Source organism: Dendrobates tinctorius, unplaced genomic scaffold (genome assembly GCF_039654945.1).
Source record: "Dendrobates tinctorius isolate UK_male_01 unplaced genomic scaffold, ASM3965494v1 ptg000423l, whole genome shotgun sequence".
In the NCBI taxonomy this organism is placed as follows: domain Eukaryota; kingdom Metazoa; phylum Chordata; class Amphibia; order Anura; family Dendrobatidae; genus Dendrobates; species Dendrobates tinctorius.
In genome coordinates, this window is record NW_027362087.1 from 939195 (window position 1) to 954286 (window position 15092).

A 15092-nucleotide genomic window follows, 5' to 3' on the forward strand; every position below is an offset into this window, starting at 1 on the left:
TCCGCAGCAGAATCCGCAGCGTGTGCACACACCCTTAGCCTCAGCCTGCGGCTAACACTGCCCGCTATTAAAGTGAAATGGTATTCACTCCTCTCCACGCCCATGGGGGTGTGGGGAAGCGTGAATATTCATTTCTCTTTAGCAGCGGGGACAGGATCCTGTCTCCAGCTGCTGCTCCGCTGGCACCGGGCGGGCCCCCCTACCTCAGGGGCCCTATAGCTGCTGGGTGTGCCGCTATTAGCGACGCGCCACTGGCTGGGACCCCTGGAGCAGCGAGAGCACTAGGCAGCTGCTGGCCAATATGCCAGCAGGTGTCAGTGCCTGGGCCCACCGGCGGATCCTCTGGTGGGCCAGTACGACCCCGCCAGGAAGCATTGCCTGATCTATACGTTTCACTGTGCCCAATCTCTGGAGACGTATATCCCGGTATGGTACAGTAAGGTGGTGGTTTAGTATATAACTTCTTCAGGAAGAACCACAGGCATCTGTTATATAATTAGAAACGCGTTGAAATAAACCACCACCCTACTGTACCATACTGGGATATACGTCTCCATTCTGTCGGCAGCGCAGAATATTGTCCACTAACTCCCTCTACAGTCTGATGTCACCTGCTGACCCGAGGATCCGCTGCGGCTGATTTCTATATTACATCACAGATTGAGCAGCTGAGTTTAATCTGAGTGCTAAACTATCTGCATTTCTCGGATAAGACCCTGTTTGCGCAGATCTCTCCTACAGTTTCGGGATTGTGCCCAATCTCTAGCTTTCTTTCATTCAAGGCAAAATTTTATTGACTTCCCGTAGCCCTGTAACTAAAATCCCCGGTCAATAAAAAGTGACTATTCGATGTCTCTTGACACTCGCCACACAGGGCTTATGCCCTCACCCTGCCCCAGCAACACCCCTGGGTGTGATTCCTGCACTCCAAAAGCCATCTGCAGATAGACTTGAGGTAGGAACACACCTAGTATGATTACTGGGGCATGTGCCCTGTGCGCTGGGTCTCAGGTGGGCGCCAACCAGCCACTTTGCCTCACTCTGTGTATGTAGATATATGGTGAGGTCCATGCCCTAAGTGAGGTAAGGCATGGCTGCATCTTCAAGATGAAGTAAAGACTGGGAGGGGAAGAACCAGATCTTGAGAATCTGAAGAAAAGAGGTCAATCAGGTGAGGATACTGCAACTCCAGCATGTGCACGGCCATGGGTGTAAGGTGGAAGGTGCTGAATTTGGATGGATGGTTGCATTAGGTTAGCGTCTAAGCTTGTGAGCCCTCACTCCTCTGAGTTATGTGTTATTCTGCAATGTCTTTACTTTTGTAGAAGTCTCCTGTGTAATGTAAAGTGCTGCCGAATATGTTATATTATTATGAGGGAGAAGCCGCCGCTCATTTACGCTGTGGAGGGGCTCACCTAAGGTGGTGGATTCTCTAACCATAGATTGAGCTGAGCAGCACGGGCTACAGGTGAAGGAGCAGCTGGTTTTGCTGGGCGGCCTGTGGTGCAGCATGAACCACAACAGCAGAGCATGAGGTATGGAGGACAATTGGCGCAAGAAGCAACTGATCAGGTCTAGCCTGATGTGAAGATATACATGGGAAGAGTAGATGTATTGACAATCCATAACAAAGAGCTGGCAAATGGTAGATAGCAGTATGGCAGTAATTTGTAGGAAACTGATTCATATTTACAGAGGTGTGGTTACACACAGGCGTAATGGACAATCTGGTAACTTGCTGGCAGAGCTATGGTATGCAGCACAGATATGTGCAAACAGGAACTTGTGGCAAGAACATTTTTAACAGTAGGACAGCAGGAAAGTATTGGCAACTTATTCTTAGTTGCAGAGGTGAGGTTCACACATAATTGGCAAAATATATAGGCAATCTTGAAACAAGCTAGCTGTGATGTGTTACCTTGATTACAATGACTGAAGTGTGATCACTGCCAAGAACAATTGGTAATTTAAACTTAACTTGCATAGACAGATGAAGACAAACAGACATGGTTAAGCTGGACTGTAATTTGAAATAAACATTTGTAGTTGAATTGCAGTTGGCAGAAGGAGACAATAAGGCTGGAGCTTCATCTAAGAGAAAGATGAAACAACTCCCGGCAAATAAATGGCTACTGAGAGCAATGTTATCTTAATATTCAGACAGCACATGGCTGCTGAGAGAAAAGACATTTCAATACTCGGACAGCACATGGCTGCTGACAGAAAGGATATCTCAATACTCGGACAGCACATGGCTGCTGAGAGAAAAGACATCTCCATACTCGGACAACACATTGCTGCTGACAGAAAGGATATCTCAATACTCGGACAGCACATGGCTGCTGAGAGAAAAGACATCTCAATACTCGGACAGCATGCGGCTGCTGAGAGAAAAGACATCTCAATACTCGGACACCACATTGCTGCTGACAGGATATCTCAATACTCGGACAGCACATGGCTGCTGACAGAACGGATATCTCAATACTCGGACAGCACATGGCTGCTGAGAGAAAAGACATCTCAATACTCGGACACCACATTGCTGCTGACAGAAAGGATATCTCAATACTCGGACAGCATATGGCTGCTGAGAGAAAAGACATCTCAATACTCGGACAGCACATGGCTGCTGAGAGAAAAGACATCTCAATACTCAGACAGCACACGGCTGCTGAGAGAAAAGACATCTCAATACTCGGACAGCATGCGGCTGCTGAGAGAAAAGACATCTCAATACTCGGACACCACATTGCTGCTGACAGGATATCTCAATACTCGGACAGCACATGGCTGCTGACAGAACGGATATCTCAATACTCGGACAGCACATGGCTGCTGAGAGAAAAGACATCTCAATACTCGGACACCACATTGCTGCTGACAGAAAGGATATCTCAATACTCGGACAGCATATGGCTGCTGAGAGAAAAGACATCTCAATACTCGGACAGCATATGGCTGCTGAGAGAAAAGACATCTCAATACTCGGACAGCACATGGCTGCTGAGAGAAAAGACATCTCAGTACTCGGACAGCACATGGCTGCTGACAGAAAGGATATCTCTATACTTGGACGGCACATGGCTGTTGAGAGAAAAGACATCTCCATACTCGGACAGCACATGGCTGCTGAGAGAAAAGACATCTCAATAATCGGACAGCACATGGCTGCTGAGAGAAGACATCTCAATACTCGGACAGCACACGGCTGCTGAGAGAAAAGACATCTCAATACTCGGACACCACATTGCTGCTGACAGGATATCTCAATACTCGGACAGCACATGGCTGCTGACAGAACGGATATCTCAATACTCGGACAGCACATGGCTGCTGAGAGAAAAGACATCTCAATACTCGGACACCACATTGCTGCTGACAGAAAGGATATCTCAATACTCGGACAGCACATGGCTGCTGAGAGAAAAGACATCTCCATACTCGGACAACACATTGCTGCTGACAGAAAGGATATCTCAATACTCGGACAGCACATGGCTGCTGAGAGAAAAGACATCTCAATACTCGGACAGCATATGGCTGCTGACAGAAAGGATATCTCTATACTCGGACAGCACGTGGCTGCTGAGAGAAAAGACCTCTCAATACTCGGACACCACATTGCTGCTGACAGAAAGGATATCTCAATACTCGGACAGCACATGGCTGCTGAGAGAAAAGACATCACAATACTCAGACACCACATTGCTGCTGACAGAAAGGATATCTCAATACTCGGACAGCATATGGCTGCTGACAGAAAGGATATCTCAATACTCGGACAGCACATGGCTGCTGAGAGAAAAGACCTCTCAATACTCGGACACCACATTGCTGCTGACAGAAAGGATATCTCAATACTCGGACAGCATATGGCTGCTGAGAGAAAATACATCTCAATACTCGGACACCACATTGCTGCTGACAGAAAGGATATCTCAATACTCGGACAGCACATGGCTGCTGACAGAAAAGAGATCTCAATACTCGGACAGCATATGGCTGCTGAGAGAAAATACATCTCAATACTCGGACACCACATTGCTGCTGACAGAAAGGATATCTCAATACTCGGACAGCACATGGCTGCTGACAGAAAAGAGATCTCAATACTCGGACAGCATATGGCTGCTGAGAGAAAATACATCTCAATACTCGGACACCACATTACTGCTGACAGAAAGGATATCTCAATACTCGGACAGCATATGGCTGCTGAAAGAAAATACATCTCAATACTCGGACAGCACATGGCTGCTGAGAGAAAAGACATCTCCATACTCGGACAGCACACGGCTGCTGAGAGAAAAGACATCTCAATACTCGGACAGCACACGGCTGCTGAGAGAAAAGACATCTCAATACTCGGACACCACATTACTGCTGACAGAAAGGATATCTCAATACTCGGACAGCATATGGCTGCTGAAAGAAAAGACATCTCCATACTTGGACAGCACACGGCTGCTGAGAGAAAAGACATCTCAATACTCAGACAGCACACGGCTGCTGAGAGAAAAGACATCTCAATACTCGGACAGCATGCGGCTGCTGAGAGAAAAGACATCTCAATACTCGGACACCACATTGCTGCTGACAGGATATCTCAATACTCGGACAGCACATGGCTGCTGAGAGAAAAGACATCTCAGTACTCGGACAGCACATGGCTGCTGACAGAAAGGATATCTCTATACTTGGACGGCACATGGCTGTTGAGAGAAAAGACATCTCCATACTCGGACAGCACATGGCTGCTGAGAGAAAAGACATCTCAATAATCGGACAGCACATGGCTGCTGAGAGAAGACATCTCAATACTCGGACAGCACACGGCTGCTGAGAGAAAAGACATCTCAATACTCGGACACCACATTGCTGCTGACAGGATATCTCAATACTCGGACAGCACATGGCTGCTGACAGAACGGATATCTCAATACTCGGACAGCACATGGCTGCTGAGAGAAAAGACATCTCAATACTCGGACACCACATTGCTGCTGACAGAAAGGATATCTCAATACTCGGACAGCACATGGCTGCTGAGAGAAAAGACATCTCCATACTCGGACAACACATTGCTGCTGACAGAAAGGATATCTCAATACTCGGACAGCACATGGCTGCTGAGAGAAAAGACATCTCAATACTCGGACAGCATATGGCTGCTGACAGAAAGGATATCTCTATACTCGGACAGCACATGGCTGCTGAGAGAAAAGACCTCTCAATACTCGGACACCACATTGCTGCTGACAGAAAGGATATCTCAATACTCGGACAGCACATGGCTGCTGAGAGAAAAGACATCACAATACTCAGACACCACATGGCTGCTGACAGAAAGGATATCTCAATACTCGGACAGCATATGGCTGCTGACAGAAAGGATATCTCAATACTCGGACAGCACATGGCTGCTGAGAGAAAAGACCTCTCAATACTCGGACACCACATTGCTGCTGACAGAAAGGATATCTCAATACTCGGACAGCATATGGCTGCTGAGAGAAAATACATCTCAATACTCGGACACCACATTGCTGCTGACAGAAAGGATATCTCAATACTCGGACAGCACATGGCTGCTGAGAGAAAATACATCTCAATACTCGGACACCACATTGCTGCTGACAGAAAGGATATCTCAATACTCGGACAGCACATGGCTGCTGACAGAAAAGAGATCTCAATACTCGGACAGCATATGGCTGCTGAGAGAAAATACATCTCAATACTCGGACAGCACATGGCTGCTGAGAGAAAAGACATCTCCATACTCGGACAGCACACGGCTGCTGAGAGAAAAGACATCTCAATACTCGGACACCACATTACTGCTGACAGAAAGGATATCTCAATACTCGGACAGCATATGGCTGCTGAAAGAAAATACATCTCAATACTCGGACAGCACATGGCTGCTGAGAGAAAAGACATCTCCATACTCGGACAGCACACGGCTGCTGAGAGAAAAGACATCTCAATACTCGGACAGCACACGGCTGCTGAGAGAAAAGACATCTCAATACTCGGACACCACATTACTGCTGACAGAAAGGATATCTCAATACTCGGACAGCATATGGCTGCTGAAAGAAAAGACATCTCCATACTTGGACAGCACACGGCTGCTGAGAGAAAAGACATCTCAATACTCAGACAGCACACGGCTGCTGAGAGAAAAGACATCTCAATACTCGGACAGCACATGGCTGCTGAGAGAAAAGACATCTCAATAGAATCATAGAATCATAGAATCATAGAATCGTAGAGTTGGAAGGGACCTCCTGGGCCATCTGGTCCAACCCCCTGCTCAAAGCAGGATTCGCTAAATCATCCCAGTCAGATGTCTGTCCAGCCTCTGTTTGAAGACTTCCATTGAAGGAGAACTCACCACTTCTCGTGGCAGCCTGTTCCACTCATTGATCACTCTAACTGTCAAAAAGTTTTTTCTAATATCTAATCTGTGCCTCCTCCCATTCAGTTTCATCCCATTGCTTCTAGTCTTTCCTCGTGCAAATGAGAATAAAGTTGATCCTTCTAAAATGTGACAGCCCTTTAGATATTTGTAGACAGCTATTAAGTCTCCTCTCAGTCTTCTCTTTTGCAAACTAAACATTCCCAAATCCTGCAACCTTTCCTCATAAGACAGGGTTTGCAGACCGGTCACCATTCTGGTCGCTCTTTTCTGAACTTGCTCCAGTTTGTTGATGTCTTTTTTAAAATGTGGTGCCCAAAACTGGACACAATATTCCAGATGAGGTCTGACCAAAGAGGAGTAGAGGGAAATAATGACTTCACGTGATCTAGACTGTATGCTTCTGTTAATACATCCTAGAATTGCATTTGCCTTTTTTGCTGCTGCATCACACTGTTGACTCATATTCAGTCTGTGATCTATTAGTATACCCAAGTCTTTTTCACATGTGCTGTCACTTAGCCCTATTCCTCCCATTCTATATCTGCTTTTTTCATTTTTATTGCCCAGATGTAGTACTTTGCATTTCTCCCTGTTAAAAACCATTCTGTTAGTTGCTGCCCACTTCTCCAGTTTATTTAAATCTTTTTGAATCCAATAATCGGACAGCACATGGCTGCTGAGAGAAGATATCTCAATACTCGGACAGCACATAGCTGTCTGAGTCAGCCATAACACCTTTGACATCATACCCCTAAGCTTTTAGATGGGTTACCACAGTAACATGGCATGAACCCATGAACTAACACAAAGGGAGCCATAGGGAAAGGAAACAACGCCCAGTACCAGAGCTGTGACAGGAGAGTAACATGCTGCTCCCCATTTTTTTGGTAAATTTTAGGACAAGGAAGTGGGTGATCATTTATTTTGTCAACCTTGTATGAAGACACGAGGGTTAGTGGGTGCTCTCGTCCGCTGGCCCGGCTGTTTTTAGAAAGTCTACATGGACCAGAGCTCATACCACTGAATGCCCACACTTTTTTCCTGTGGACAGAATACTACTCAGACAACACAAGGTGAGGATAAAACAGTGTGGTGGTACCTTATTGAACCACAAAACAGACAATAACATAGAGAACAGTCCCAGCAAATACCCCAAGATGGTGCAAATCAGTTTCACCCTTCCTTTAGCTCACCATGATTAGAGCTGCGACTTTGGAACTTCTAGGACCAACAACCCCCACCAGTGGCACCCCGCTTTTGACTGGCACCCACTGGGAGGAGGTAACGACAAGCTTAGGAAGCTGACAGTCCATTTAGGTACATGGCCAGGTGACCAGATTTTCCCATCCTGGCTTCTCCGAATGTCTCCATGGGGCCAGGTGTCCGGATGGTCCTAATCTAGCTTCTCTGAATGTCTCCATGAGGCCAAGGGTCTGGATGGTTCTAACCTGGCTTTTCCGAATGTCTCCATGAGGCCAGGTGACTGGATGGTCCTAACCTGGCTTCTCCGAGCGTGTCCATTGGTTCAGTGATGGTCAATGGAGAAGATCTGTATCCATCCAGCTGGGGCCATAGTCCCTTAAGCTGACATGCTGTAGAGTGTAAAATCTGTATGTTTGAGCCAGGGTTCCTTGGCTGCTGTTCTATAGCATCTCCTTGCAGAATGAGTTGGGTTCCTTTTTGTGCCCACAGCTGTCCTCCAGGCCATCATGCACAGGTCAGGAAGGTGAGGTCAGATCAACTCTCATTATTTGAATATTCAATCAATCTCCATAGTTTGTCCATTAATGTTTGCAGGTCAACAAGCTTTAGGGACTGATTCAATGGGTAATCATCATTTCAGCAAACATCAATTGTTCAGTTACCCTGCATCACTGTCTCCCAAGGTTAAACATCAATTCAAGAGTTAACATTCATTCTCATATGAGACTGAATTGCTGTGTCATCAAACATTGTAAGACTTCAGTTCCTGTGATCACAAAGGTGTACTGATTTCTTCTGAATGGGCATGGATGGCTCAAATGATTGTGGTGGACTCTTTCATCAACAATTGGCCTAGAATTTCTTCTTCTCCTCTCTATAGTGCAAAGTTCTCAGTTCACATTGACTCTGCGCTCTTGTGTGTTGCAGCCCCCACCATCCTTGTAGATGTCAAGGAATCAGATCCAGTGATGCAAGAAGAGATCTTTGGCCCAATTCTTCCTGTTTTCACAGTTTCTGGATTTGATGAAGCAATTAACTTCATAAATGATAGAGAGAAGCCATTGGCTGCGTACATCTTCTCATCCAACTCGCAGGTGAGTCCATTGTGTCTGTGTGCGTCCATGTCCTGGACTTGGGATGGTGTAGTCTTCATCTAGCTTGTACAGCTAAATTCCCATTCTGGCCAGTCATGCAGGTCCATATGCTTCACCCCGGTCATGTCATTGTGGGGCCCAGTAAGAAGAGTAATGGGCTACAAGCAGTGATTATATTGAGATTCCATGGATGAAAACAAGATGGTTGTGGCTTAGACCTGTTCTCTCAAACCAACAACAATGGTTAGATTCCCGATTATGTGGGGTCGATACCTTCCTGAGCTGTTCCTCATGACTGATATTGCTGTGTGGTATATCCTGTCATCTAGGAAGCCAAACTCATTTTTCCTGAAGATGTTGCAATAGGCTTAGTGGATGCATATCTGTAGTAGAGAGGCCCGTGGTTGAGGTATCACATAACATAATGGCGGCAGACGTACTCTAGGGCGGAGCAAGTGAAATGTTTCTGCCAGGCCTTAGCCTCTGTCTCTACCTCCCTGGTGTTTAAACCCTTCACTCCATTCCTCGACCCAACAAAGGACATTTCATTACCAATGGATTTCAATATTCCATCTAGTGTAGCACAGTAACACTGCTACCATCCGATCAGCTGCTTCTGCTCCAACCACTTTTCCATCATGCGGCTTCACTGTGGGTTCTCTTAGCAGGTCCTCCTCCTAAGCAAGAATGCAGGGAACATTGAAGCTACATGTCTCTCACATCTTACTGTTGTTTTTGCCATCTGCAAGCAAACTGTCTATTTACACTGCTCCTCGCTCATCGCGCCGCTCCTCGCTTCCCACACCGCTACTTGCACAAATTCTTGTTTCGCCCACCACTCCTTTCTTCTAAAATTGCTCCTCAATACACGCACTGCTCACCATTCACACGGATCCTAGCGACTCACAGTGCTTCTCACTGCTTGTACTGCTCCTCACTATTCACACTGCTGATCCTCACTGCTTGTACTGCTCCTCTCTATTCACGCTGCTGATCCTCACTGCTTGTACTGCTCCTCTCTATTCACGCTGCTGATCCTCACTACTTGTACTGCTCCTCTCTATTCACACTGCTGATCCTCACTGCTTGTACTGCTCCTCTCTATTCACACTGCTGATCCTCACTGCTTGTACTGCTCCTCTCTATTCACGCTGCTGATCCTCACTGCTTGTACTGCTCCTCTCTATTCACGCTGCTGATCCTCACTACTTGTACTGCTCCTCTCTATTCACACTGCTGATCCTCACTACTTGTACTGCTCCTCTCTATTCACACTGCTGATCCTCACTGCTTGTACTGCTCCTCTCTATTCACGCTGCTGATCCTCACTACTTGTACTGCTCCTCTCTATTCACACTGCTGATCCTCACTGCTTGTACTGCTCCTCTCTATTCACACTGCTGATCCTCACTGCTTGTACAGCTCCTCACTATTCACACTGCTGATCCTCACTGCTTGTACTGCTCCTCTCTATTCACGCTGCTGATCCTCACTACTTGTACTGCTCCTCACTATTCACACTGCTGATCCTCACTGCTTGTACTGCTCCTCTCTATTCACGCTGCTTATCCTCACTGCTTGTACAGCTCCTCACTATTCACACTGCTGATCCTCACTGCTTGTACTGCTCCTCTCTATTCACACTGCTGATCCTCACTGCTTGTACTGCTCCTCTCTATTCACACTGCTGATCCTCACTACTTGTACTGCTCCTCACTATTCACACTGCTGATCCTCACTGCTTGTACTGCTCCTCTCTATTCACACTGCTGATCCTCACTGCTTGTACAGCTCCTCACTATTCACACTGCTGATCCTCACTGCTTGTACTGCTCCTCTCTATTCACACTGCTGATCCTCACTGCTTGTACTGCTCCTCTCTATTCACGCTGCTTATCCTCACTGCTTGTACTGCTCCTCTCTATTCACACTGCTGATCCTCACTACTTGTACTGCTCCTCTCTATTCACGCTGCTTATCCTCACTGCTTGTACTGCTCCTCTCTATTCACACTGCTGATCCTCACTGCTTGTACTGCTCCTCTCTATTCACACTGCTGATCCTCACTGCTTGTACTGCTCCTCTCTATTCACGCTGCTGATCCTCACTGCTTGTACTGCTCCTCTCTATTCACGCTGCTGATCCTCACTACTTGTACTGCTCCTCTCTATTCACACTGCTGATCCTCACTGCTTGTACTGCTCCTCTCTATTCACACTGCTGATCCTCACTGCTTGTACTGCTCCTCTCTATTCACGCTGCTGATCCTCACTGCTTGTACTGCTCCTCTCTATTCACACTGCTGATCCTCACTGCTTGTACTGCTCCTCTCTATTCACACTGCTGATCCTCACTGCTTGTACTGCTCCTCTCTATTCACACTGCTGATCCTCACTACTTGTACTGCTCCTCTCTATTCACACTGCTGATCCTCACTACTTGTACTGCTCCTCTCTATTCACACTGCTGATCCTCACTACTTGTACTGCTCCTCACTCTTCACACTGCTGATCCTCGCTACTTGTACTGCTCCTCACTATTCACACTGCTGATCCTCACTACTTGTACTGCTCCTCTCTATTCACACTGCTGATCCTCACTACTTGTACTGCTCCTCACTATTCACACTGCTGATCCTCACTACTTGTACTGCTCCTCACTATTCACACTGCTGATCCTCACTACTTGTACTGCTCCTCTCTATTCACACTGCTGATCCTCACTACTTGTACTGCTCCTCTCTATTCACACTGCTGATCCTCACTACTTGTACTGCTCCTCTCTATTCACACTGCTGATCCTCGCTACTTGTACTGCTCCTCACTCTTCACACTGCTGATCCTCGCTACTTGTACTGCTCCTCACTATTCACACTGCTGATCCTCGCTACTTGTACTGCTCCTCTCTATTCACACTGCTGATCCTCACTACTTGTACTGCTCCTCACTCTTCACGCTGCTGATCCTCACTACTTGTACTGCTCCTCACTCTTCACACTGCTGATCCTCACTGCTTGTACTGCTCCTCACTATTCACACTGCTGATCCTCACTACTTGTACTGCTCCTCACTATTCACACTGCTGATCCTCACTACTTGTACTGCTCCTCTCTATTCACACTGCTGATCCTCACTACTTGTACTGCTCCTCTCTATTCACACTGCTGATCCTCACTACTTGTACTGCTCCTCTCTATTCACACTGCTGATCCTCACTACTTGTACTGCTCCTCACTCTTCACACTGCTGATCCTCGCTACTTGTACTGCTCCTCACTATTCACACTGCTGATCCTCGCTACTTGTACTGCTCCTCTCTATTCACACTGCTGATCCTCACTACTTGTACTGCTCCTCACTCTTCACGCTGCTGATCCTCACTACTTGTACTGCTCCTCTCTATTCACACTGCTGATCCTCACTACTTGTACTGCTCCTCACTATTCACACTGCTGATCCTCACTACTTGTACTGCTCCTCTCTATTCACACTGCTGATCCTCACTACTTGTACTGCTCCTTTCTATTCACACTGCTGATCCTCACTACTTGTACAGCTCCTCACTATTCACGCTGCTGATCCTCACTGCTTGTACTGCTCCTCACTATTCACGCTGCTGATCCTCACTGCTTGTACTGCTCCTCACTATTCACACTGCTGATCCTCACTGCTTGTACTGCTCCTCACTATTCACACTGCTGATCCTCACTACTTGTACTGTTCCTCACTCTTCACACTGCTGATCCTCACTGCTTGTACTGCTCCTCACTATTCACACTGCTGATCCTCACTACTTGTACTGCTCCTCACTATTCACGCAGCTGATCCTCACTACTTGTACTGCTCCTCACTCTTCACGCTGCTGATCCTCACTACTTGTACTGCTCCTCACTCTTCACGCTGCTGATCCTCACTGCTTGTACTGCTCCTCACTATTCACACTGCTGATCCTCACTACTTGTACTGCTCCTCTCTATTCACACTGCTGATCCTCACTGCTTGTACTGCTCCTCACTATTCACACTGCTGATCCTCACTGCTTGTACTGCTCCTCACTCTTCACACTGCTGATCCTCACTACTTGTACTGCTCCTCTCTATTCACACTGCTGATCCTCACTACTTGTACTGCTCCTCACTATTCACACTGCTGATCCTCACTACTTGTACTGCTCCTCACTATTCACACTGCTGATCCTCACTGCTTGTACTGCTCCTCTCTATTTACACTGCTGATCCTCACTACTTGTACTGCTCCTCACTATTCACACTGCTGATCCTCACTGCTTGTACTGCTCCTCTCTATTTACACTGCTGATCCTCACTACTTGTACTGCTCCTCACTCTTCACACTGCTGATCCTCACTGCTTGTACTGCTCCTCACTCTTCACACTGCTGATCCTCACTACTTGTACTGCTCCTCTCTATTCACACTGCTGATCCTCACTGCTTGTACTGCTCCTCACTATTCACACTGCTGATCCTCACTGCTTGTACTGCTCCTCACTCTTCACACTGCTGATCCTCACTACTTGTACTGCTCCTCTCTATTCACACTGCTGATCCTCACTACTTGTACTGCTCCTCACTATTCACACTGCTGATCCTCACTACTTGTACTGCTCCTCACTATTCACACTGCTGATCCTCACTGCTTGTACTGCTCCTCACTATTCACACTGCTGATCCTCACTACTTGTACTGCTCCTCACTATTCACACTGCTGATCCTCACTGCTTGTACTGCTCCTCTCTATTTACACTGCTGATCCTCACTGCTTGTACTGCTCCTCTCTATTTACACTGCTGATCCTCACTACTTGTACTGCTCCTCACTATTCACACTGCTGATCCTCACTGCTTGTACTGCTCCTCACTATTCACGCTGCTGATCCTCACTGCTTGTACTGCTCCTCACTATTCACACTGCTGATCCTCACTGCTTGTACTGCACCTCACTATTCACGCTGCTGATCCTCACTACTTGTACTGCTCCTCTCTATTCACACTGCTGATCCTCACTGCTTGTACTGCTCCTCACTATTCACACTGCTGATCCTCACTGCTTGTACTGCTCCTCACTATTCACGCTGCTGATCCTCACTGCTTGTACTGCTCTTCGCTATTCACACCACTCCTCACAACCTACAGCATGGCTCCTTACTACTCGCACCCCTCCTCGTTTCTCGCACTACTCCTCGTTTCTCGCACTACTCCTCGTTTCTCGCACTACTCCTCGTTTCTCGCACTACTCCTCGTTTCTCGCTCTACTCCTCGTTACTCGCAGGGCTGTGGAGTCGGTAAGCCACAGTTGCGACTCCGACTCTGACTCCTGGATTTTATCAGGCTCCGGCTCCGACTCCGGCTCCGACTCCTGGATTTTATCAGGCTCCGACTCCGGCTCCGACTCCTTCGTAAATGGCCAATTCATAACAACAAATTTACTGTTGTAAAATATTAAACATCGTGCTTATTCAGTTTCTCACCATCATATAAGTAATCAGACCACTTAGAGCAAAAACTACATTTATTAGAATACAATTAGAATATAGCAAATAACTTTTATAAACTTTTCTAAACTGTAAGTAAATATGCAATAAACACTTTTATGCAGTTAATAAGAAGAAATCTATAAATTTGTCCTCAGAAAAAGTATTGCCTCTGTCAGATCCTCCTTCATGGATGCCCTCAAATCTGATCTAATTATTTTGAGAGCAGAGAACAACCTCTCTACAGTAACTTGTGTTGGTGGCAAAGCAGTAACCACTCGGGCAACATCTCTGACAATGTCAGGATACAGAGGAATCGCTTGTTGCACTGTTATTTTTGATGAACGGTCAAATTTCTCAATTTCTTTTAGTGCACATGGAAAATTCTGCTGAAATGTACTGGCTGTGTTCCTTGATGGGGATGACTCTTCTTCTATGCGGGAACGCTTTGCACGGTCCTTGTGATCCAAATATTTTTCGAAATTAAATTCTTCATCAGTTGATGATGAGGGTGAAGATGCGGCAGGACGACCAAATTCTTCTTGTTCCTCCTGACTGTTCTGCAACCCTTTCATCCTTACTGCTATTTCAAACAGAGCTTCTTTTCCTTTACTTAGCTGTTGATCATCTAGAAGAATCCGATGCATTGGGTCTACATAAATAGCTGCCAAAAGAATGTTATTTTGTAATAGTAGCTCCTCTCTCCGTTTCATTGATGTAGCAATGCCACTTGCAATTAACCCTCCTCTTTGGGACAGGCGAAACATCTTCCACTCCTTTAAGACAATACCTGGAGTTAAGTCCTCTGCTTGTAATTTTTTAGTCACTGTAAATGGGTGCTCTAGCAATTTTTCCAGCTCAGTCACCTGATTCCACTGA

At 46.5% G+C, this 15092-nt stretch overlaps 1 protein-coding gene across 2 annotated transcripts in view; it reads left to right on the forward strand.

The window, feature by feature from the left end:
• LOC141076750 (aldehyde dehydrogenase family 3 member B1-like) overlaps positions 1-15092 on the forward strand; it is a 204298-nt gene that overhangs the window by 132695 nt on the left and 56511 nt on the right. For both annotated transcript variants that reach the window (XM_073564037.1, XM_073564038.1), the window contains exon 8: positions 8561-8727. In XM_073564037.1, coding sequence (XP_073420138.1) covers positions 8561-8727 — 167 coding nt within the window. The remainder of the gene's footprint in view (positions 1-8560; positions 8728-15092) is intronic.